At 46.3% G+C, this 25,803-nt stretch overlaps 1 protein-coding gene across 1 annotated transcript in view; it reads right to left on the minus strand.

Annotated features, from left to right (window-relative positions):
- Positions 1–16,732: 16,732 nt before the first annotated feature.
- SUSD6 (sushi domain containing 6) overlaps positions 16,733–25,803 on the minus strand; it is a 174,891-nt gene continuing 165,820 nt past the window's right edge. Inside the window, exon 7 of the mRNA XM_086937038.1 lies at positions 16,733–25,243. Coding sequence (XP_086793164.1) covers positions 25,218–25,243 — 26 coding nt within the window. The 3' untranslated portion in view covers positions 16,733–25,217. The remainder of the gene's footprint in view (positions 25,244–25,803) is intronic.

A 25,803-nucleotide genomic window follows, 5' to 3' on the forward strand; every position in this document is an offset into this window, starting at 1 on the left:
CAGAATCTGAAAGGCATTTGTTACATCACCAGATGGACATGGTGTGATGGGAACGTGGAAGATCAAGTCTGCCCTGAAGAGCGAAGGACCACCGAGGTCGTGGTCAAATAAAGTCTCCCGACGAAGTTTGATGTCGATACAGAAGGCACTGACCTGAATCACGTTCGAAAACAATACTGATGGTAACATATGGAAAGGAGAAGAAAAAAACAACTGTGTCGAGCTGGAGCAGAGGAACACAGAAACGATCTAACAATGGAGTTGATGCCGATGCTCATTACTAGCAAGAGGAGGAGTTACTCTAACTCATAACTCAAAAGAAAGACTTTCTTTGAAGAAAGACAACTTGCCCACATTGGACACTGGAGTCCACATTGAAATATTTACACGTTCTCGCCATATAAAACGAAGTAAAAACATTTCCAGTGCTACATTGGCCACAATTTCACCAATAAGAACTGGTGTTGAATGTTTTAAAGGCATCAATCACTGTGTAGTCTGTAAAATTATTTGAATGCATGGAAGAAGGTATAAACGTCGCAGTGCATTTGCAAATAATGAATTCCTTATACTCTGTTACACAACTAGTCGATTCGGAACACACAAAGTGGGTCCTCCCCCTGCCACGAGTTCGATGGTCATTGCTGGGATCTGAGGAACAAATATGCACAAGTTACTACTTGTGTAACGATATATCTGTAAGAGACATTAGTTAGTGATACATTCCTTACCTTAGAATATCCCCAGGCGTCAGACTGGATCCGGAAACTTTTGCGTAGCAGTACCCTTGCGCGTCGGTAGGCGTCGTCTGCGGCTCCACGTCCGTCGTTGGCGCCGTGATGACGTCGTCGGAGTACTTAGACCCCGCCTCCGCGTGCTGACGTCAGTTCTTAGACACAGCTTTTCCGCGCCAGAAGCGCTGAGCCATGTTAAAAACCAACACTGGTGCCATTGAAACTAGGGCCCTGAAAGGGGATGACCTTAACCTTAGATATCGGTTCGCAGAACGGGGAGGATGGGTGAGTCGGGAAGGAATCTATCACTAATAATGTCTCTTACAGATATATCGTTACACAAGTAGTAACTTATGCATCTGAAAGAGACACGTTAGTGATAGATTCCATACCTTAGAATAGATACCCCAGCAATACCAACCCCGGTGGTGGGTCTGCAAACCAATTATCACACCAGAAAGTCCTGGAGGACGGAACGGCCAAAGAAGCCATCCCTCTGGACTGGACTGTCCAGGCAGTAGTGTCTTGCAAACGTGTGCAGCGAGGCCCACGTAGCTGCCTGGCAAATGTCCTGCAAGGGCACTCCCCAGCCCAGGGCAGTAGTCGCCGTGGCTCGGGTGGAGTGAGCCCACAATCCAACAGGGGGCTCCTTTCTAGCCAAGGAGTAGCATGCCTAGATACACAAGATGATCCGTCGGGAGATGGTCCTCTTATGTACCGCCTTCCCGTTCTTAGCGCCCACGTAGCCAACAAAGAGTTGGTCATCCACCCGGAACTGGCGTGTGCGATCCAAGTAGAATGAGAGCGCATGTTTTGGGTCCAGACGGTGGAGCCGCTCTTCCTCTTTAGAGGGGTGCGGTGGCGGAAAGAAGGTTGGCAAAGTGATGGACTGCCAGATGTGGAAGGCTGTGACAACCTTGGGCAGGAAAGATGGCTTAGTACGCAACACAACCTTGTCCGGATGGATAGAAAGGAAAGGAGGAGTGCAAGAGAGGGCCTGGAGCTCACTCACTCTCCTGGCAGAGGTGATGGCAACCAGGAAAGCAGTCTTCAGTGTTAGAAGGCGGAGAGGACAGTTGTGAAGTGGCTCAAAGGGAGCGCACATCAGAAATGTAAGTACAAGGTTCAAGTCCCACTGAGGCATCACAAACAGAACAGGTGGAAATGTGTGTGTGATGCCTTTTAGGAAACGATTTACAATAGGGTACTTGAACAAAGATGGTTGATCAGGCAGCCTTAAGAAGGCTGAAAGGGCAGAAAGGATGCCCTTCATAGTGCCCAGAGCAGAGCCCTGCTGGGCAAGAGAAAGAAGGAAGAGGAGAACCTCAGAAAGAGGGGCATTGAGAGGATCCACAGCCTTTGCTGTGCACCATGCCACAAATCTGTTCCACCTGCAGGCTTATACCGATTTTGTGGAGGGACGCCTGGCCTCAACTGTCGCCGCTCAATCTCCAAGCATGGAGGTCGAGACTGGACAGGTTCGGGTGGAGGACCGTCCCCTGCTGCTGCGACAGAAGGTCCTCCTGAAGAGGCAGACAAACCGGGGGATCGACTGACATACTGAGTAGCTCTGGATACCAGTACCTTCGTGCCCAGTCCGGAGCCACAAGGATGACTGGGTCCGGTCGCGCTTGATCTTCTTCAGCACTCTAGGCAGAAGTGGTATCGGCGGAAAGGCGTACAACAGACCGCAACTCCACTCGCGACGAAAAGCGTCTCCGAGCGAGTGCCGCCTTGGAAATTCCAACACGCAGAACTGATGACATTGCGCGTTCTCTTCGGTGGCGAATAGATCTAACCAAGGCTCTCCCCACTGCAGAAAGAGACCTTGCAGCATGTCCGAGTTCAGATGCCATTCGTGATCCATCATGCACCGGCGGCTGAGTTCGTCCACCCTGGCGTTCAGAAAAGTCCGTCCGTTCCGGCGCTGGAACCGGGTTGAGGGAGGCGTCGGGGACGGCGCCGCCCAAGGACGGCGCCGGAGGTGACACCTGTGGGGTCGGCGCCAGGGAGGTCGTTAAATCCACCGGCGACGACCCGGAACCGGATCCAGTGGGGCCCTGCGGCGCCGGGCCCGAAGGTGCCGGCGGCGTCGGGCCGAAGCCCCCGACCAGCTAGGACCCCCAGATGGGGCTGCTGGGCCTGAAGGCGCCGCGGAACCCGTCGGGGGAGAGAGGGACCTCATGGCCATTAGGAACTGCTCGATCACCCCCGGCGTCGCGTTAGGCCCAGGGACCGGAGGGTATGAAGCCAGACGCAACGCCTGCGACTCCGAAGGAGCCGCGTGGGCGGTGCCACCTGAACCCCCGGTCGCGTCGTGCGAGCTTCGGGGGGGAGTGGGGGAGTCGGATGACATCTCTTCGACTTCTTGTGCTTACCTGACGACTTCGACCCTGAGGAGTGATGTCGACTCCCGGAGCTATGACTGCTCCGCTCCCGCGACCGGTCCCTCGACCTCAGTCTGGACCAGGACATCTCTCGGAGCGGGGCCGACTGCCGGAGTTCGAGTCACTTACGGGACCGCTCCCGTCTAGCTTTCGAAGTAAGGGCCCGGCAGTCGAGGCAGGCCTTGTCGTCATGGACGACGCTGAGACAGTGGAGACACCGAAGGTGAGGCTCCGTGACCGACATCAGTCGATCGCAATCTTCACAGGGTTTGAAACCAGGCATTTCCCTATTGGCACTGATCGGAGTCGAAGACTCGAAAAGGATGATCAAAAAGATCAAAAAAGAGTTAGTCAAAAAGTGACTAAGGTACCACTTTTTCCGAATCTGCGCTGCTGGCGCGGAAAAAAGAAGAACTGACATCAGCACGCGGAGGCGGCGTCTGAGTACTCAGACGACGTCATCATGGCGCCGACGACGGACGCGGAGCCGCAGACGACGCCTACCGACGCGCAAGGGTACTGCTACGCAAAAGTTTCCGGATCCAGTCTGACTCTTGGGGATATTCTAAGGTAAGGAATCTATCACTAACTTGTCTCTTTCAGATATATATATATATATATATATATATATATATATATATACACACATATATATATACATACACATACTGCGGGCCCAGTTATTGCAAGTCTATGCCCCTTTGTCCTGTTTTTTGCCTTCGGATATCAAGAACTGGGCTAATAACTTTTTTTTGGTCGGAACTGGGCCTGTTCCTCATCTACCTGGTCATTGAGGAAAGTTTTCTACAAAATTATTATATGCACAGTTAGCTATATGGACTTTGGTGACTGAAAATTGTGCTGATTTAATAAGCAGAAGCTAAGGTAGTAAAGAAGCGTTATCACCTACAAGAAGCCTTACATCATTTGCCTTGGCAGTTTGCAACTGGTATGTAGTTTATTTTACATTGTTCAGCTGAGTATGGGATTTTTTGTTGATTTGAGGACTTTAAGCATTTTTTTACGTTTGTGGGTAGATCTTTTAAAAAAAATATATATTTAAAGTGCAGTTTCTGCCGGCCGCTTGTGACAAATGCACAAGGCACTTTGTAGGCTGCATAGCTCAATACATTTCCTTTATATGCGGTCTAGAGGTGATTTTGCCTAGTGTCAAACCTTATTTTGGCACTGTAAGTTCCAACCTTTTTTGACAGAGGCAGCAGGAATAAAAGTTGAACTTTGAAATCCTAGCTCTGAATTTACAACAGTGTGCAAACTTGGAATCAGTCCATTCCCTGTTTTGTTACTGAAACTGCCCAATCTACAGACATGCTCTTCTTCTATGCAGACAGCACATAAATCATCTTCTCCTTGTCGTCCGCACAGGATCACAACTCTGGGGGATGGAACATTTGTCTAGGGTCTCATCTCCACCTGAACATTCACTACCTCATTAAAACTCAATGGCGATAAGACTGAGGTAATGGTACTGTGCAAGAACCCCCTGCTCTGGGGACCACAGCACTGGCCTGAGACTTTAGGTGCTCTTCCTGAACCAGCCCACAGATAAGACTTCTATAAGATGCCTAAAAGCGGCCCAGAACTCGGCCGCCAGGCTTCTGTTTTGACTCCAGAAACATGCCTCCGTGTCATGTCTCCTCTGCAATCTTCTTTACTGACTTGCAGTTGACAGGCGGACACAGTTCAGAGCATTATGCTTTAAGCATAAAGCCAGATCGAGTACTGGACCATTGTATCTCCAAGAGCTGGTGGTTCCATACCAGCCTCCCTGCACATTGCGCTCAAGCAACCTGTCTCTCCTCGCAGTCCCTAGAATTAAATGTGCTTGGAAGGGCGGTCACTCAATTTTTTACTTTGGCCCCACGCTGCGGAATACCCTATATAAGAAGTAGCACTTTATTGACCATCTTTTGCAAAAATGTGAACACTTGTCAGTTTTAATTTTCTTTTTTACTGTGTTGTCCTACCTGTTGCTAAAGCACTGGGAACCCCTATTTTGGTTGTCACAAGCTATATAAGATTTCGAAACAACATGCTAGGAAACTATTAGATGTACTGTCACAGCTTGTACACCAACTTCTAGTATGCACTGAAATAGAGGGGTTTAACCAAAGCCAGCTCATGGACCTCTCTGCATGCCACATGGGCACTGAACATGTTCAGGATCTAGGCCCCGATACTTTTGAATGAAGAGATGCAGCTCCTATAGGCATGCTTGTCACAATGTAAACCTAAGAAGGGTGTGTTGGGTTTTGTGGGAGGGCATTGACTCTGGAGGCATCTACATACTCAGTGGTCTTTGTTGCCACAAACCGGAAACTAGAGCTTTCAATAAACAAAGTACTGTCTCACTATCAATGGAGGAGGATGGAAGCTCCTTGCCCTGGACTAATACACGGCTCAGAGGTAATCTGCAAGCCTGCTCAAGGAGCTCGCAGGTGTGCACCAGAGGATATTAAGATGCTTAGCATTGCCCAAGTGGATTAAAGTGGGTGCATCCATCACAGAAAAGGGCTTACAAGTAAGGGCTGCGTGAATACTGTTTGACAATACAGGGCATCAAAACAGTAAAAGTGCAGCAAAATCCAAGTTCCTGTTGAAAAACAAATATTACCTGCAGTGGAGCTGTAACGGTTATAATAGGTTTTAACTGAAAACTGTAAACCCGATCTACAGTGAAGGAGTGAGAGCCTGACCCCAATCCTCTCAGATTGGCTCCCCAACCTTTATAAATTTACTCATTTGGATACCAGGCTTCTTCAAAAGACCTGTAATGTGTCTCTTAGCCTTGCCGGGGCCTTCTAGAGCCAAGATCATCCTGCAAACATGACAGTGATATGGTGCAGAGGATGACCGCTGGCACTAATGTAGTGTCGGCTAGACAGTAGCAGGCTTGTCAGGAGTCTAGGTATACAAAGATATTTGAAGACCAAGCTAAAGCATTGGTTGGAGTTGCTGTACTGGCCAGGGAAGGATTTCATAATTTGTTTGGAACTGTTACTTTCCTGTTCCCGCTCCTACAAGAATATATAAAATGTGTATATACTTAGAGCAGGCAGTAATTGATAACATCTATAAATCCATCAACACTGGCATCCCTGTCTATATGGCTGACAAGCTCGCCATTTCTAGCGTCACTTTGCACACCCGTAGCCAGAACATTATCAGACTGGAGACAAAGAAGTGGAAAAAAAAAAGAAGAAAAAAGGTAACAGGTTGGTTCAATTTATGCCCCACGGATCTGAAACAACTTCCTTGTATCCTTCAGGATTGCCCAAACCCTGTTCCAATTTAGGTAAGGGCTGAAGGCGCATCTCTTTAAAGAAGAACACTACATCAGTAACCAGCTACCTCTCCAATCACACAATGGCTTTATTCTGGATCCTGTGGAGCGCTCTGCTGCTATTTAGCTAGGTTTGCATTCTACAAATAACACAATTATTTTTATTTGTTAAGTTTTATATAGCGCGAACATGATCCCCAAGTATATCAGAACGCTTTACAATAGTTGCAGTCAGTACAGTCAACAAAGGAATATCAACTCAAGTAAGGAAAATGCTACTTACCAGTCTGCATCTGTTCTTGGCGTGTAGAGCTGCAGAGTTGTACACTATGCATAGATCGCCACCTAGTGTTGGGCCCGGATGTTTGCAGTTTGTTGTTGTCCTGAAAAGTTGTTTGGAAGTCACGAGATAGGTGACTCCTCCTTAGGACCACATTGCGCATGGGCATCGGCTCCATCCCCAGATTGTTTTTCGCCATTAGGGAAATGCTGGAGCTTTGCAAGTACAGGAAGGATGCCCGTGTAATTTGTATCTAATCAAGATAATACTGGAACAGATAAGGGTAGCCGGGGAGGCGGGTGGGCGTGTACAACTCTGCAGCTCTACATGCCAAGAACTGATGCATATCGGTAAGTAGCATTTTCCGTTCCAGGCATATGAGCTGCAGAGTGTACACTATGCATAGATTGTATAGCAGTACCCACTCTTAGCGGCGACCACCCCTGTCTTTTGCAGTAGTTTGGAATAATGTTTTGAGAACAGCCTGGCCCGCATTAGCTTGTTGTTTTGTTTGCACATCTACACAATAGTGTTTTGTGAATGTGTGCGGTGTAGCCCATGTGGCTGCTCTGCAGATGTCATCTCGGGGAATGTTCCCTAAAAATGCCATTGAAGCCCCTATCTTTCTGGTAGAGTGGGCTTTAGGAGGAACAGCTAGCGTACGTTTAGCTTTGTGGTAGCAAATCTGTATGCATTTGACAATCCATCTAGCTATTCCAGATTTTGAAATGGGATTGCCCTTGTGTGGTGGTGAGAAAGACACAAAAAGTTGTTTTATCTTACGAAAGGGTTGTGTTCTTTCTATGTAGTATAGCAATGCTCTTTTGACATCTAAAGTGTGAAGAGCTCTTTCTGCTACGGACTGTGGTTGCGAGAAGAAAACAGGCAGTTCTACAGATTGATTGAGATGGAATGGAGATATGACTTTAGGCAGGAATTTTGGATTGGTACGCAGGACAACCTTATTTTGATGCATTTGCAAAAAGGGTTCTTGAATGGTTAGTGCTTGTAATTCACTAACTCTGCGCAGGGAAGTAATAGCTACTAAGAACGCAACCTTCCAGGTTAAAAATTGTAATCCACATTTGTGTATGGGTTCGAAGGGAGGCCCCATTAGCCGTGTGAGAACGACATTTAAATTCATTACAGGTGAAAGTGGTACTCTGGGAGGAATTCTTCTCTTAAGGCCTTCGATAAAGGCTTTAATGGCAGGCACTCTGAACAGAGATAGATGTCTGTTTTGCAGATATGCTGCTATTGCAGCAAGATGTAGTCTAATAGACGTATAGGCTAAGTTACATCTTTGGAGATGCAGTAAGTAACATATAATGTGTTGAATGGCCACATCGAAGGGATTATTATCGTTGTTATGACAATATATTACAAATAGTTTCCACTTGGCTGCATAACATGCCCTAGTGGTAGGACGTCTAGCTTCTTTAATGACATTCATGCAGTCTGGAGGAAGGTTCAGATATCCAAATTCTAGGACTTCAGGAGCCAGATCGCTAGGTTGAGCTGAGCTGGGTCCAGGTGTCTGATCTCTCCACGGTTCTGTGTTAACCTCATGCGCGCTAGCGGAATTCCGCTCGCACGCTGAGATTTTTCAAAACGCATGTTACGTGACGAGCGGGGCTCGTCCTCAGCGTGCGAGGAGGCTACGCCATGACGAGCCCAGCTCGTCATCAGCGTGGAAGGGGTTAAGAGGTGTGGAGACAGGTGTAATTTTTGGTGCGGTACTACAGACAGTTGTAGCAGTGTGGTGTCCCACGGCTGTCTGGCCCACGTTGGAGCAACTAGGATGAGGTTCAGAGAATGCTGCTGTAGTTTGCGTACTACTAGTGGCATGAGTGGTAGAGGTGGAAAAGCGTACGCAAATCTGTTTGACGAATTCATCCATATCGCATTGCCTTTGGACAGTGGGTGTGGATATATGGCAGCGAAGCTTGGGCATTTTGCGTTTTTGTGGGTGGCAAATAGGTCTATCTGAGGTTGTCCCCACATCTGAAAGAATTGCTGAAGAACTTGCATATGATGTTCCCACTCGTGGGTCTGTTGTGTTTGACGACTTTACAGATCCACTATAGTATTTTGTACTCCTGGGACATGTTGGGCTAGAAGGAATATGTTCGGAGGTATGGCCCACCTCCATATTTCCTGTGCTAGTTGAGATAGTTGCAGGGAGTGTGTGCCTCCTTGCTTCTGTATGTAATACATTGCTGTCATGTTGTCTGTGCGGACTAACACAGCTTTGTTTGCTACTTGCTTCTGGAAAGCGGTTAGTGCCAGGAATACTGCTAGTATCTCCAGATGATTGATGTGGAGTCATTTTTGTTGCGGTGTCCACCTGCCTTGCATGGTGTGTTGCAGTAGGTGGGCTCCCCACCCGGAGAGCGAGGCACCCGCAGTCGAGATTATCTGAGGAACTGGCTCTAGGAACCGTCGTCCCTTGGAAAGGGTTTTGGTGTTCCACCACTGCAGAGAGCGAGGAGTTCGACCGTCTACCAACACTAGGTCTGTTAAGTGACCTTGAGCCTGGTTCCATTGACGTGATAAGCACTCTTGCAGTGGACACATTTGAAGTCTTGCATGGGGTACTATGAAGATGCATGAAGTCATCATCCTTATGAGTTGCATGAACACTCGTGCTTGGAGGGAGCGTTGTGGCTGAAACCTTGTTAGGGGAGCCTGCATGTTGGCTATCCTTGCTGGGGTGGGATAAGCTAGCGCTTTTGAGGTGTTTATTGTGGCACTTTGGTACTGTTGTACTTTGGATGGCTGTAGATGAGACTTGGTGTGGTTTATTGTGAACCCCAAATCGTGGAGCAGCTGGATGGTGGCATGAGTGTGTTTTGCACATTGATTGTGTGAACTGGCTTTTATGTGCCAGTCGTCGAAGTACAGGAAGACATGGATGTGCTGTCTTCGTAGATGCGCTGCCACCACTGCCAACCACTTGGTGAACACACTTGGTGCTGTTGTGACTCAGAATGGGAGTACTTTGAACTGATAGTGCTGCCCGTCTATTATAAACCTGAGATACTTCCTGTGAGCTTTGTGAATGGGAATGTGGAAGTATGCATCCTTGAGGTCTAGAGTAGCCAGGAAGTCGTTTTGTGACAAGAGTGGAAGGACTTGCTGGAGTGTGACCATGTGAAAATGGTCTGACTGTGTGTAGATATTGAGAAGGCGCAGTCGTGTTTTCACGATTGGCTGGTGACTGGCTTAGATAGCTGCATCCCGGCCAAATGGGGAGGTAAGGGTCGTGGGACGTCGAACCCTTGGTTTAATGACTCTCTAACTCAGGCCAAGAAGGGATGCAAGCAACTGGAGCGCGCTTGGCGCCGCTCCTATGAGGCATCTGCTAAACTAGCTTATCGTGCGGCGGTTAAGGAATACCACAAGCTCATCCGCCGAACGCGGGCTGAGTTTGTGGCTAACAAAATCCTCGCCAGCTCTAACCATGTCAAGACCATCTTCTCCCTGCTTAAAAACATGAAAATTGCTGGTGCATCTAGCGCCTCCCCTACAGCCTCTAATCAACAATGTGAGGACTTAGCTCACCACTTTGTAAATAAAGTTGAGCTGATACATCAGAGCCTATCCAATGAGACTACCCCCACTGGGAATGATATGCTGGCAGGGACGGACATGGTGGAGGACAATAACTTATCAGTCTTCCCTTTGTTGTCACCCCAGGAATTTGAGGCCTTAAGTGCGAAAATTAAGTCTGGCTCCCCAGCTGACCCGTTACCATCTCCTCATTTTCGCCAGCTTCAGTTACCTATCGCTCCTGTGGGCTTAGAACTAGTCAACCTGTCTTTGAAGTTATCCGCCGTTCCGAGGGCATGGAAACATGCTAAAGTTATTCCACTGTTAAAAAAGCCATCATTGAACGCATAATATCCTGGCAATTTTCGCCCAATATCCAAGCTTCCGTTTTTGGCTAAACTCGTGGAGGCGCATGTGAATTCTATTCTCTCCAAATACATTGATGTGTAACATCTATGATCCGTCGCAACATGGCTTCCGCGCTAGCCACAGTACTGAGTCAGCACTCGTGGCCGTCACAGAATCTATCCGGAGCAGGCTAGATGTGGGAGACTTTGCGGCCTTGGTCCTATTGGACCCAAGCGCCGCTTTCAACACGGTGTCTCACGCAATTCTTGAACACCTATGGGCAGTTGGAATTAGGGGTAGTGCTCTTGACTGGATCCGGTCCTTCTTGGCAGGGCGGTCTTTTCATGTTTCAGTGCCACCTTTTCACTCTCAGGATCATGCTTTGTGCCATGGGGTACCTCAAGGCTCTATTTTGAGCCCGCTCTTATTCAATCTCTATGTGAGGCCCTTGGCTGAGGTGGCTAGAGGCAGGGGGTTGTCGCTGGTCTCATACGCTGACGACACCAAGCTGGTGATCGCTTTTTCTAAAATCTGCCGTGCCAATCTTGAGAAGTTTAAGGAGGATTTGTCAGCTGTCTCGGACTGGATGAGAGCTAATTGTCTCCAATTAAACACGAGTAAATCCGAGATTCTTCTGTTCGGGAAGGACCAAGGTCTCTGGTCTGAACAGTGGTGGCCTGTCCACCTCAAACCTGCCCCTTTACCCAAGGAGGCTGTCAATAACTTAGGCGTTTGACTGGATAGTGGATTGACTTTCGAGAAACAGACATGAGCGGTTGCCGCTGTTTGTTTCGGGCTCGAGAGGACTGAGACCCTTACTGGGTTTCTTTCTCCCCAGGGCGCGCCAGACCATTGTGCCGTCCTCTATACTGGCTAGACTGACTATGATAGATTATGGCAACTCTCTATACCTAGGTGCCAATAAAGCTAGCATCAAGCGCCTGCAGCGGGTCCAGAGCGCGGCGGCGCGGATGTTAGTAGCCTTACCCAAATTCCATTCAGTGGCTCATGTGCTTCCTAAGTTGCACTGGCTGCCCATAGCAGAACGTATTCAGTTCAAAGTGCTGTGCAGCTCTTATAAAATCTTGATGCACCATGCCCCCACTGTATTATCTGGCTTATTGAAGCCGTATGTGCCAAGGCGCACTTTGCGTTCTGTCGATCAAGGGCTTGTCTGTGTCCCTCTGGTCTGGAGAGCGAGGGCCGGTGGCCGTTCATTCGGCCTCCTCGCAGCCAAGCTCTGGAATTCTCTCCCAGTGCAGTTTCGAGGTATTCCTAATCTTCTGATGTTTCGCAAGGCTATAAAGACCTGGCTGTTTCCTATTTCTTCTGTTTAGGTGCATGTAGGCTTTTCCGCTCTCTCTGGTTTCTGGTTGCGCTGGGACGCCCCGTCACTGTGGCAGTCGTGACCATTACAAATCCAAAAATAAATAAATATATGTTTAGCGGTCTGAGGTCTAAAATAGGCCTCAGAGAGCCGTCCTTTGGGATAAGAAAATATAGAGAGTAAACTCCCTTGTTTTGCTGGTGCAGAGGAACTAGTTCTATTGCAACTTTTTGTAGCAAAGATACTACTTCTTGCTTTAACAGTGACAGATGTTCTTGTGACATTGAACGTTTTTTGGGTGGTATGTTTGGGGGGGGTAGATGTTAATTCTAGACAGTAACCCAATTGAATAATTTGCTGCACACACCTGTCTGATGTGATGTTGATCCATGCAGGCAGGAACTGCTGGAGTCTTCCCACCACAGGAGTGGAATGTTGGGGGGGGGTGGGGGGGGAAGGAAAGTCATTGGGTAGGGGTGAAGGCAGAGTGGGAGGTGGTGTTCTTGCCTCTGCCTTTGTTGTCGTTACCCCTGTAACCCCCTTTCTGGTAGCCCTTGCTGAATGTGGATTGGCCAGGGGTTTTGTAAGAAGAGGATGGACTTTCTGAGGAGTAGCCTCTTGTGTTGCCTCTGTACGATGAGCGTCGAAAAGAACGTCTGGGAGCTTGCTGCTGCAAGGCTCCCATAGATTTTGCAGTGTCGGTGTCTTTCTTTATTTTTTCCAAAGACACGTCAACATTTGGGCCAAATAGGTGTGTTTCATCAAATGGCTGATTAAGTATGGAGTTTTGCACCTGAGGTTTAAAACCTGAAATACGTAGCCAGGCATGTGTACGTGGTAAGGTGCTGATGTTGATTGCCCGCGCCAGATGTTAGCTGCTTGAGCCGCAGCTCTTTTGCCAGAGGCGTCAAGGAGTTTAGATTCTTTGTCTGGTGGTGAGGCTTCCCCCGTTTTGGAATTAGCACGTTTACGTGCATTGAATACCACTAAAGAATCTAATTGTGCTGGCCCTTTTATATAAGCTGGGTCTGAAGGGGCAGCTTTATATTTTTTTTCAATACGGGGATTGAGGACCCTAGCTCTAACGGGGTCTTTATAAATTTCTGTTGCGTGCTTGATGACTCCCTTAAGCATTGGTAAGATGGTTGTAGACCTTTATGTGTTGTCAAAGGTGTCTAAGAGGAAGTCTTCCTCCACTGCGTCAGTGTGTAAATCCACCACTTGATATTGTGCAGCCCTCTGGACTAGCAGGTTAAAACCTATGGTGTCCTCTGGTGGGGAAGGTCTGGAAGGATAGGCATCATCCTCTGGGACATAAGTCACATCAGGGGTGTTGTAATCATCCCATGGATTAGATGACTGAGGGGGACTATTAGACTGTGGTGGGTAATGTGCACCTCCACCTTCATAATCTGAATCTGTGTGTACCTCATCGTCTGGATTAGGAGTTGGTGTAGGTGAATGCTGTGGTGGAGGAGTGGTATGGGGAGGTGGAGCAGAAGGGATCCTTAATGGAGAGGTTGCAATGTCTCTTCTTTGCAGGGGGAGGAGGTACTGGCGCCTCAAGTGGCCTCTTCTTGGAGCTGAGAGTCAATTGTCCCGTTTTGGGATCCTTTACAAGATTTTTGATCCGGTGTAAAAAGTTCTTGTGAGCCAGGTACATCCTTTGGCGTCAAAATTTTTGGCTCCGTAGGTTTTTTAGGCACAGAGTCGGTAGTTGGCTTAGGAGTGTGCCCTTTTGAAGTGTCTTTTGAGGGAACCTGTTTTTTTGGTTCGTAGGGTTTTTTCGGCTCCGATGCATGTGAATCTGGAGCTTTGGCTAATTTTTGCTCGGCTCAGAGTGCGGTTTCGGTGTCTATGAACCGCTGCTAGTCTTCGGCGTCGTGTGCTTGGGTGTCAAAGCAACCGTCGACGTGGAAGATGGCTTTTTCTTCGGTGTCGGTATTGGCTCGGAACCGGAAGTAGGCTGGCTCGAGCCCGAGCCGCCTGATGGCTTTGTGGTCTTCTTTGCCTGGCCTGAAGGCGGGGCGTTAGAAGCAGTGTCTCGGTGTGCACCCGCGCCCGAAGGGGAGGGTGGGACCGCAGCCTTTTTAGATGGTGTCGAGGAAGGGGTGGGGTCGACGGTCTTACTTACGACCCATTGAGCTGGAGTGACCTCCTCGACGTCGGAGTCTTCGGCATCTGATGATCCGATACGCTCTTCGGCGTGCTGGTGTTCTGGCACGTCAACGCCTTCATCGAAGAGGTCGTCGGGAATCGGAGCAGACGAGCGAGCCATAGTTCTTCGAGCTAGTCGGTCCCGGATCGTCGTCTTGGAGTGGAATAAGGCACACGCGGAACAGTCTTTGACCTCGTGCTCCGGTGAAAGGCACAGGTTGCACACCTCATGTAGGTCGGTGTGGGGAAACTTCGACCCACATTGAGTACACTTCTTGAATGGCGTCCTTTCCATGAGCAAGAAAGTGAGGCCTAGGTAGGCCAGAAGGCCTTCGTCACACGGCCAGAATCAAAGACTTCGAAGTTGGTAGAGATTCACGTCTTAGATCGCGATCGAGACAATACCGTCGAACTGGGTGAGGATAGCGCGCCAAAGGAAATTTGGTTCCAAACCGGAGCACAGGAAACACATCCGAGCACGATGGCGGAAAAAAACAATCTGGGGATGGAGCCAATGCCCATGCGCAATGTGGTCTTAATGAGGAGTCACCTATCTCCTGACTTCCAAAGAACTTTATCAGGACAACAACAAACTGCAAACATCCAGGCCCAACACTAGGATGCGATCTATGCATAGTGTACAATCTGCAGCTCATATGCCTCGAACATCAAATATGAATATCAAACAAAACGGTTATGAGCTTAAAGGAAAACAAAGGGAAATATAATAAATGAGCCAGAGACAACTGGGAGGGGAGCAAGTGACTAGAAAAGCAGAATAATAACAAAGGCAGGATTTAGGGTGTAAGTCCAGAGCATTAGAGCAGATGATCCAAGACCCTTTTAAGGTAGGTACTTGTTCATGAGGAATCTTTTTACTTCCAATTTGAAGGCAACCTTGGAGGAAATTCTGCGTATTTCCGTGGGAGAGCGTTCCAGATCTTCGGTGCAGAGCCGGAGAATGCACATACATTCAATAACACTGTATTCCATGAAGAATGAGTCTAGGTGTTAGAAGGAGTCTCTTGTACAACTGGAAGATAGTATAGGGGTTAGCGGGTCAGGTTGAAGGTTCAGACTGGCAGACGATAAGCATCATCATGGGTGCACAGCTTTGGGTGGGCTATAGTTATTTAATTGACAGAACTACACTTTGCAGCAACTGGACAGTAGCGTATACTGTGAATGTTGCTAGAACCTGCCACAAACGTGAAGGCTCATGAAACAAATTTCTTTAGATTATGATTTGGAGGGATCCTAGTTCAAAGGAAGAAAGACGGATGAGCATGGATATGTAAGTGGAACAATAATTAATATTCATGAGTGTAAGGTGCCCAGCATTTTGTTTTTTACTCCCATTCATTCATTCAGTCGGCTTCACACTGAGGTAGGCACAACTCTGATGCAAACATGATGGCACAGTTTCAAATCAGTTCAATCTTTGGTCTTTCAGCATTTCGCTCACCGCGTAGGATTCCTGGGAGTTACCTGTATACATGCAGGGTCTTGGGTTGAAATGGAGGACATAAGAGACAGGGGAGGGGAGTGTGTGGGGCCTTGAGGCCCTCCACAGGAAGGAATTAGTGGCCAGATGTGAAAACGAGAGGAGTTTGAAACTGGAAGTCGGCTAGGCTATCATCACCGACCTCAATGTGCATGATGCCGTAGAATGAAGTGCCTACTTGTACTGAATGCAGCTGACCAACACAGTAGGACGAGGACAGCTAGCCATAGCTTTCTAAAGGTGCTAACTTGGCAGAATGCAGGGGCTGCCTATGACCTAAAATTTAATCCAATAGAGTGGTTAGCATTATTGGCATTCTGGGGTCTGTATTCTACTCTTAAAATGTGTAACTTATTTCTAGGGGCCCTACGCATGGTCTGTAATGCACATAGGCTCCATTCCTACTTATCTCTAAATTAACTAATCATTAAAAGGAGCAGTCAAGATTTTGGGGCCCCTCACTTTATCCAATGACCTACCAGGTCTTTAGCAAGTTGAAGATTGTGTACAAAGTGTTCTCTTCAATTGGTACCATAGTGTGGAGGAGGGAAAAATACAACTTTTTGTATCAGGTCGGAAACAAAAAAAACACATTGTCGAGAGTGAAAGGTCTACAATTTGAAGTCCATGGCACGTTTTCTAGCTTGCTATTTGAGGGTCAGAGGACGACTTTTCTGTGATGCTTTTGTCTACAATACACATAAGATGGATAACGTGATTAGGACCCAGTCTTAAAATGGCCTGGGGATCAGGGATTTATTGTGTTCTTGCAATAAGAGTAATTCTGGCGAACACTTATGGCAAAACATTAGGATAGGTTGGTGACAGTAAGCTGAAGGTATAGAAACTGTTCCAACAAGTATGGTTTTCTCACACAATTTGTAAAAGCATGGTGTGTAGTTTCAACCCAGCTTGAAAACATTAAGAATTGTTGTTAGTAATATCACTGTGTTGTCTATGCCTATTCTGGGGGCCCAAACTCCAGCTGACTTAAGGAAAGATGGGCGATTTATATGCATTACGGTCAACATAAGGCAGAGCATCGAAAAGGGTTTGTGCACTTACAGCCGCCCCTCCACACACCGTATCTGCTACGGAAATAACTACACAACATGCAAATATGAGACAAAAGACTGCAATTCAATTTAAAAGAACCTTCCTTTTATTCTTTAATAAAATGCAGTTATATACAGAGAACAATTAAATTTAAATTAAACTTTATACAAATATTAAAATACTATCTTCACACCCACTGCAATGTACAGGATAGCTTCATACCCCCCAAAAAACAAAAGCAAATAGAAAGAATAAGGTGACATGCTGCGGGAGCCGTGTGCAACATTATAGTCTCATTTTATATGAGTTTGGTTCACTTATGAAATCGTCTCACCAGCAGATACACACCAGGACTGTCCTGCATTCACTCCAGAACAGTGCAACTCTCATTCAAAACAGAACCTATGTGAGGTGGAAGAGTTTGTAGACCTGAACTGGAAAGCCCCCTACCAAATTAAATAAAATGATGAAAGAAATAAAATAAAAAAAACAAACAAAAAAAAAAAAACAGAATATGGGCCGGATATAGATTTCGGCGGACGGGTTACTCTGTCACAACGGTGACCGAAATCTGGTCTGTTGAAATATAAATCCCATTATATCCTACTGGATTTATATTTTACCGGACGTGTTGTGCCGTAGTAACTAGTCGTCTGCTAAAATCGAAATCAGGAACTTTGCTTGCACCCAGCTTCGTAGCTCTACTGCCAATGTATATTTAGTTCTTCCCATGACTGCGAGTGCCTTCTAAGCCTCTCCTCCCACCCCAGTAGCAACAGCTGCTGGCCACAGTTGCAGTGTTACTGCCTTTGCGAAGCGGAGAAGGAAGAAGAGGATGACACAGATGCCAGTTCAAAGGTTTTTCCAGAGGTTGATTTAGAAAAAAACAGGCCAAATTTCAACCGAAAAGACTATAAACAAAAATGTTGAGTTGTTGCTCAAAACAAAAATCTGCTAAAACGTATCTATGCTTAAAGCTTATTTTATTAAAATTCGATTTTAAGCATAGAATTTAGCAATGCCTCCTAGAATGATGTGCCCTCTCGCCCTTCTATTAACCACATAAACGCAATGAGACCGGTCCAGAAGAGGGGCAAGGAAAAGATTGGGCTGAGCAGCCTCAAATGGGCCTATCACGAAGTCTGGATAACACTTGTTGTTTTCCATGGTTGTCTTACAAGAGGGCATTGGATACCAGAGCCTGGACTGTGGAAGAGCTTGTAGAGAGCCTAGAAGATGGACTACAAAGCACATTAGGGAGACTGACATTTCTGTCCTCATAGGAAAGAACCCACAGCTCACATTAGGAGTATAAGGGCAAAGAATCAGTTTCGCGAAGTAAGTGAAGATTGTATTTTATATACTACAATAGGGTAGCACATTTAAAAATGTGTTCTTATTGCCACAGGGAACATATTTCGGCAGCAAATTTTTCTCTGGATAACATTCACACAAAAAAAAGTTTAATTTTCAGCAAATTAGTAGATAAATGAAAAGAAGAGTTCACTCGTTTGCATGACGAAGCAATTTTGAAACAATGGTATTTGTCTCCGTTTTTCACCTGCAAAGCCTGCTTTTGCACATTTGTTTCCTAAAACATAAAAAAACGTTAGCAAAATGTTTTTGGCCACATGTTAAGTCTGTGGGGCCTACGCTTCACAACCATACTCCATCTCTAGTGGTAAGATTACATGCTTCTGCAGCAAAAGATGGACAGTCCTGCTGGTGGAGGACACAACCGGGACAGTGACCCAATGAACATACCCACTGAGCACTTCCTCACCCGGACTGTGCGATCCTTGGTACAGCCTTGTCCCTCAGTTCCCATATCGACCACAAGAGGAAACACTTACAAACAGGCTGAACACCAGCCTGAAAAAATTGTGCACCTACGGTTACAATCCTGATTTCCATGAGACCCTTTTAGGGTGATTTGTTAAGCTTAATAAGATCCAATTAATAACAATAATAATAATTTCAAAGTGCAGCAAGATTGCACATGATCCTGGTAGGAGGTGGTAAAAGTCCCCAGGGGAAGAAGAATTTGGTGTGCTGGGAAGTGTCATGAACAAGATGTACAAGAGCTGCTTAAAATTTACAAGGATCGCAGTGATGCTCACAAAAGTGTGCAAGGCAGGGCTGCTCTCCCCCAAAATACCAAGATTCTATTTCTTTTCAACTATTAGAATAGTGCTATTCGACTATCCGATGATCGTTCAAGGGGCATCCTTTCCTGTTTTGCAAAATCTGTGCTAGTTTTAAAATGGCTACTGCATTTCATGCTTGTAATCAAAGATGTATGTATTCTTCTGTTTGGATGCATCTAGCTACACATACATATATACACAGACAAGGGAAAATGGTTCTAGTTTTATCACCCTTAGATTAGTGGGGGACTGGAGACTTGGGGTGAGTGACAGCTAGCATTCCAATCCAGGATTACACAGATTCCTCGACTGCAGTTTTCAGCTCTCACCAACTAAGAAGAGCATTACTGATGTAATCATTTATTTCGTCCAACTATTCCATAATGTTGGCTTCTCGGTGCTCTACAAAAATGCAAGATGATCAGAATCTTAACCCCTTAAGTGCTGCCGTCGGCCAACGGTCGTCGCACGCACTACTTTGCCAGTGCTGCGCACCACCGTTGGCCCACGGGCCAGCATTCGTTCTTCGAACGTTCAGCTTTGGGCGCTGAACGTTCGACGCTCCTATGAGGTTAAAGTCGCTTATAAAAGATAGACAGTACCCTTGCACTTTCACTAATGTAGGGGCATGGCCTCTTTGGCCTGACTGGATATCCGGTGCTACTCCGCACCACAAACTTCATCTGAGAGTTTCAAAAGGCCGTGCCAGAAGAGAGAATACCCAGTCAAAGTTGGGCGCTCCCTCACATGAAACATCCAAAGTGTCTTCCAGAAGTGAAAGTACAGTCATCAGCCCCGGGCGAGTTCATCTGAGAGTTCCAAAGTCTCTGCCTGAAGAGAGAGTGCCCCACCCTTAATTCAGGGGCTTACAGGTACCAGGGTACTGATGTAGACTTGCATTAGATGACCAGAGAAGTGCCAAACCAAACCACTAGAAGTTGTTGCCGAGACAAAAGAGGCCTTTCTTACACCTGAAATGATGAGCCCCACACTGACCAGAGCATGCGAAGGACCCCATGCTGGGCACAGCCTAGCTATGTTGTAAAATGGGATTATCTAAATGTAATGCTCAAGTTGTTCGTATGTGTTTTTATATCTCGCCTACCAGACAGAGCAAGCGGTCTGGTTGAAAGAGACCTATTGTGAACTTAAAGTGGGTGCCTATTGGTTGGCGTTATTGTCAACTTTAATGTTCTTGTCCAATGGCTTGTCTCTCTCTTGTGCTCATTCCTCCCCTAGAGCATAGCCCTCTTACAACCAGTTTGATTGCGGACTTGGATCCTTCAACTGTTCACATTTATGTAGGAAACTACTTTTTTCATTTAGCACTCAATGGGCGTGTGTGTGTTTTCTAACTCTCACCTCTGGATGCTCTTTCCCCTGTCAAATCCTCCCTCCACCACTGTGCTGCTCCCCACATCTCACAGTATGTGTGTAACAGCACAACTGGGATATTTTAGATGGGGTATGGCTGAAGAGCAGACTTCAAAGGTTTTTTTTTTCTCCGGCATTCCATATATTGCATGAAAGCACAAGCTGTAGCACACAAAGGCATTTATGGTGCTGGGGGAATGGCCTTCTACTGCAATCACTCAACTGACTTATGAGGTAGTAGGTGTACTTAGCATAACACTTCTCCTGGAGTCCTATATGAATCTGCTCCTGTGCTACTATAAGCGATTAAATGGCTGAGTCCCATAGAAAGTAAATTAGACCTTGGCATGAATTTCCTTTACATTTGGAAACTGCTCCAATTCTTTTTAGATGCTGTTCAGTTTGCGGACTGAAAAGTGAAACCATGCCATTTATAAAGAATGAAAATATTGAATTCAACATAGTTTTGAGATACTATAATGTTTGCTTTTCCTACAGGATTTCGATTTTTTTTGTTTATTTTTAAAAAAACAGTGTATACATTATATTTACAGAAACAACTAGCAAAGCTAAAACCTGGGGGATCACCTTCTTGAGGTGAGGCCTACTGGCTTTGCCAATGCTTGTTTGCTTGATATTTCTCTCCAGGTTAGAGATGAGAGGTCACACATACAAGTTAGCATTTGTATGGGGCATTCTAAGTCTATTGTAGGACCTGTATTAGTAGGCAGTGCAAGGGAGCCTTTCTGCAGCTTTGGGTTGATGAATTATTGGAGTCACAGTAGTTGGGCCTTTCATCACAACTGGGTTGGAGTGTGACTGTCCTAAGCAGTGCTCAATTACTGTTACTACGGCTTAACAGGGGGAGAGGATGTGGTGTAAGGGGCTAGAGCGGTCGATCTCCAAATTTGGGGAACCAGGTGTGAGTCTCAGCAATGACGCTCAACATCCTGTGATTCTGGGCGAATCACGTAATCTCCCCGTGCCAAACAAAAATGAATGTGTCCTTGTGTAACATAACTAGTGCTCATGTAAAGCGCTCTGATACCAGATATCTTTGGGTCAAGTTTGCGGTATATAAAAACCTGCAAAAACAAAAAACAATGAGCCCGCTGAGATTCCGAATTTGCGCAGTGTATTAGTGTCGTTTTTGAGCCAGTGAGAGGATAGGACTTAGCCACTCCCGACATATGAGGAGGGCGAATGCCTGCTCATTACCCAGCTGTGTTATTAGGATACATTTTGTCGTTATGGGCATCTTCTTGCTAACCTAAGGATTGGATGCTCGGTTGTGTGCGAGAGGATATACTGTGTAATGTGTTATCTTGTGTTGATGAATATATGTGTTGGTACCAGCATCTCTCAATCATGTTTAACAAGCTCAGGGTGGCCATGCTGCGATTAACCATTTCTCAAAATAGGTGACCGAATGCATCAACTTAGGGTGAATCTGGGCACTTGCATCTCAAAGTATCTCCGTAAACACAGAGGCCGAAAACTTCAAATCTGTGTTGATAATGCTGATCTCAGATGGTCATGGAAGTACACTTTTTTGTATACATGCAGATAGCATCCAGTCTTAACTCTGCAAGGCACGCTAAGATCTGAGCTAAAGTGTCTACTTGAAAGGAATCCACAATTAGAAACGGATTCAAGCATTAAAAGTCCAATAGCAAACTGAAAAATTTGTCTTTTTTGATGCAATGAAGAATATTCTCACACTTTTGGGGACCCTGAAACCAGCTTGTTCACTCCTAGAACTATTCTTGCATTGCTTCCTGGAGCTCTGCAGTCGTACAGGAAAGGAAGGAACTACTGCAGAATGTTTCAGGCACATTTCTAGATGATGGAGAGCTAACACTGGTCCAGAGTGATAAATGTCCACTGAAAAAAGAGGTATCAATCTTACTTCCTCCTAGCAAGAATGCATGCTCAGCGGCCTCTATAAAAGCTCATTCAGAATCCCATGAGAAACCAGAATTAGTTTAGGAGAGAATTCCTGGCGTGTGGCAGCTGTCGAGACGGACGGCTTTTCCAAAAAGATTTCTACACTAGTGTCTTGAAGACTCTTTCCTTCAAATTACTGACAGACTTAAAAGAATAAAACCACCTGGAATAGCTGGTGTGAACCTTTTCTATGTGCTGTGGACTTTAAGGAGACTGCAGTGACAACACCAGCTATCCAATACAGTAGATCATGAAAATAAGGTTTTGCCATTATAGGGTTGATGAATAACCGTGTGTGGGAGGTCATGATCGCAAAGGCGCACAGTATTGGTAATGTCGTCACAAACTAAGCTACCCATTCAGGGCTCTTGCAGAAGTCAAACGGGTTTCGCTTAACTCCCAGCTGATGAATTGTTGCCTCTTTTCCTTCAAACTAGCAGTGTAGAATTCCTCCACAAGGGAAGTGCTTCAAAAGAGCTCAGGTTTTCCCAATTTTTGTACTTGTATGCATGCATACATGTAGCCCCTAGAGTCATCTCAGCTGGGGTCATGAAATTTTGATAAGATTTCTTGGCTGATGTCTCCTCTTTGTCCAAAATTGAAGATGGTGGAGGAGACGGACCTGGTCTTTTCCTGTAGGCTGCAGTCGTCTGGTCAGGTTATCCATGACCACACCAGGCCCAGTTCATCACAATGTTTGTGCTCGTCACACCAGGCTCCGTTCATCACATAAGGCTTCCGATCATCCCACCATGCTCGGCTCATTATTAGTACTCAACAAGGAATCTCTGAAAGTGTCACATATTCCAAGGTCTTCAGGTGGAAGCTGAAGGACACAGGTAACGTTCTGGTCCCTATGAAGCATTTAACCACAGTACTGCAAGAGCATCGTTTCGCAATCTAATAGCAGTAGTCGTCTTCGAAAGCACAAAAAGTCAATTCTGTTTTATCGATGCCCTAAAGTTTGCAATTTTTACTGAGGATACTGAAGGTAGTAGTAGCTTCTGAACCTGTGGTGCTCCTCCAGCAGGACCACTGAACACTTACACAGTAAAGGAAGAATTACTCACCCCTCTTACAACTCTTCCTTTGACTCTCAAGGGCGTCCAAAGAACAGGGCTGCTGCGTCCGCCATGCCTCAAGCCTCACTGATGAAGCCTAATATTGCCAGGCTTCAAGTCTGATGCTCACCCTCTTCCTCAACCAAAATATTCTAGAATTGCAGCCAGAACATTACATTTACTAGTAACAACGTTATGGCAGTCGCATTTCCTTTCGGCAAGGTGGAGGCGGACCGAAAAAGTATATAGCAGTGAAGTTCAAAAGACAAACGTAATATTTCTTATCGACCATAAACCTGAGGTTTGGCAACTTTGAGACTCCGGTTTTCAGCAGATCCAGGCAGGTGAAGGAGGGCGAGAGGGAGAGGTTTTTAAAAATGTTTATAACTAGAGACTTTAGAGTGGGGGGGGAAAGTGTATGACACTTTCATATCTGGTGGACCCTCAGTAGTGCCTGTATTGAATTCTCTACAATTACTACTCCAACTAGAAACATAATTAGCTAATTAAGTAGAAAGGAAGAAGTAGAAAGTTGTTCCAGACTCCCCTGCTCTCATAAGTCCTGCTATTCCCCTCCATGTACAATTCCGGCGGGATTTAAACAGATTACCTATTAATCATTTGAAAATGATAAATCTGCCCATAAGATTCCTAAAACCAGGGGTAAGGTGTCAGTGCATCAACGCCTCACTTCTAGAATCTGGGGTCCCATACCAAGTGCTTGTGGGTGCTAGCACAGTTCCCCTGGAAGTTCCTTGAGTGACCCTCAGACCCAAAAATATCCTTTAGCCTGCACCGGACCACAATGGTCCAAAGCAAAAGGCTCAAAATATGATTAAAAAATAAATAAAAACACCCAGCAGAGAGTATTAAAGGTATTTCAAAGTCCTATTGTGATGGTCAGCTAAAAAGAGGGAGACACCCTCTCCTGACCTCTGTGTACAAATTCTGGCAAAATGGTGAAAAACTGTTCCTCTTTAAAGAACCTCCTTCTCCAACCTGAATGGTCAAGAAACAGGCACTGTTTTTTGGTACAGAAGTACATGAGTTTTGAACAAAGTACATCCACAGCCTACCTCTTACCTAGTCCACCCAACTCTCCCAAAAACACGCTCTCCCTTTCCACCCCATTCCAAGTCCTATTAGAGGGTCTCCTCAGAGGTGGTCCACCTGCAACACTAAGAGAACTCCGCCAGTTCCTAAAGAGAGAATTTATTCCCCCAAAATCAGCCCACATGTGGGAGAGAGTGGAAAATGAAGCAATGAGGCTGCACTCACGCGAAGCCCAGCAAATCTCACTCACCCAATATTAGGGACCTTTGTTCACACGCCATACATACAAACAGATTCAGTAACAATCACGAGAGATGGCTGGTAAACGCTTGCTTGGTGAGTGGAAAATCCCAAGGGGCACGTTCATGATCCAGAAGATGCGCAGACTCATCTTCTCAAGCAGCGCGCACTCATCTTCAAGCAGCACGCAGACTCATCTACTCAAGCAGCGTGCAGGCATGTCTACTCAAGCAACGCGCAGGCTCATCTACTTACGTTGAGCACACTCATACACTCCAGCCACCAGGGAAGCATGGTGAATAAGACAATTCAAGCTTGTTCTGTCTCTGCCACGCGAGTACAACAAGCAAGCCACTGCAATCACCCCCCACTGTAAAGAGGCTGACACGACAGGCCTAGTGTACTAAAGCAGCGTGGAAGGGGTGGGGGGAAGGCACAGTTAATGCAGCGGCTACTCAACCGCCAGGGCGGCCGCTGCTGAACAATTGGCTGGGAACCCCTCCCCATCAATGGAGTGGCTGGACAGCAGGCGCGGCCCAGCATCTGCGCATGGAAACAGACTAAGGACGATGGCAGCCAATGTCTTCAAGTTTGTTATCCGGGTCACTGGTGGGGACGGTGGCCGTTGCCCACGTGCACTGGGAGGGAAGAGTGCAGGGTGAGGTGGAAGGCCACAGAGTGCTGAAAACCGAAAAAGGGAAATGATAAAGAAAGATCCCCGGGTGACCAGGCTATTGTGGCCGATTTCATGCTTCCTTCAGCAGAGGGATATCTGAAAAGGAGAAAACAAAACATCAGAACATAACATCACACCCTCCTGGACAAGGATAACTGCAATCTCATTCACATGTTGCACTAGATCGAGCAGTTAATAATGGTACTAGCCACATAGTTATCAAAAATTGCTAATCAGCCTCTATATCTATATATTTTTTTTAAAGTTTGCATCATACATATAAAATGACAGACAGGTGCTTAGCGTCCCCGTTGCACGCACAGTTACTAAGGGTAGGGTCAAGTGACGGAGGAGCTCCTAAGAGCAGTGAATGAGTGTGAAAATACATTTTCCCTCACTCAGTAACTCACACTAAGGACCTTGAGGAAACTGAATGTGTAAATCCTGTGCTTTTAATAAAATAACAAACAGGGCAAAAGGTAGCCAGCTGCCCTTCTCCAGAAGGTAATCATTCATAAACAGCGGTTCTCATTGGTACCATTCAAACCCAATTTTCAATAATCACTGAATTCACTTTATGCAATTATTGTCTTTTAACACTGAAACATATGACCAATACACGCCTCATTTTGTAAGGATAAACATTATCCAAAATT

This window comes from Lissotriton vulgaris, chromosome 9 (genome assembly GCF_964263255.1).
Source record: "Lissotriton vulgaris chromosome 9, aLisVul1.2, whole genome shotgun sequence".
In the NCBI taxonomy this organism is placed as follows: domain Eukaryota; kingdom Metazoa; phylum Chordata; class Amphibia; order Caudata; family Salamandridae; genus Lissotriton; species Lissotriton vulgaris.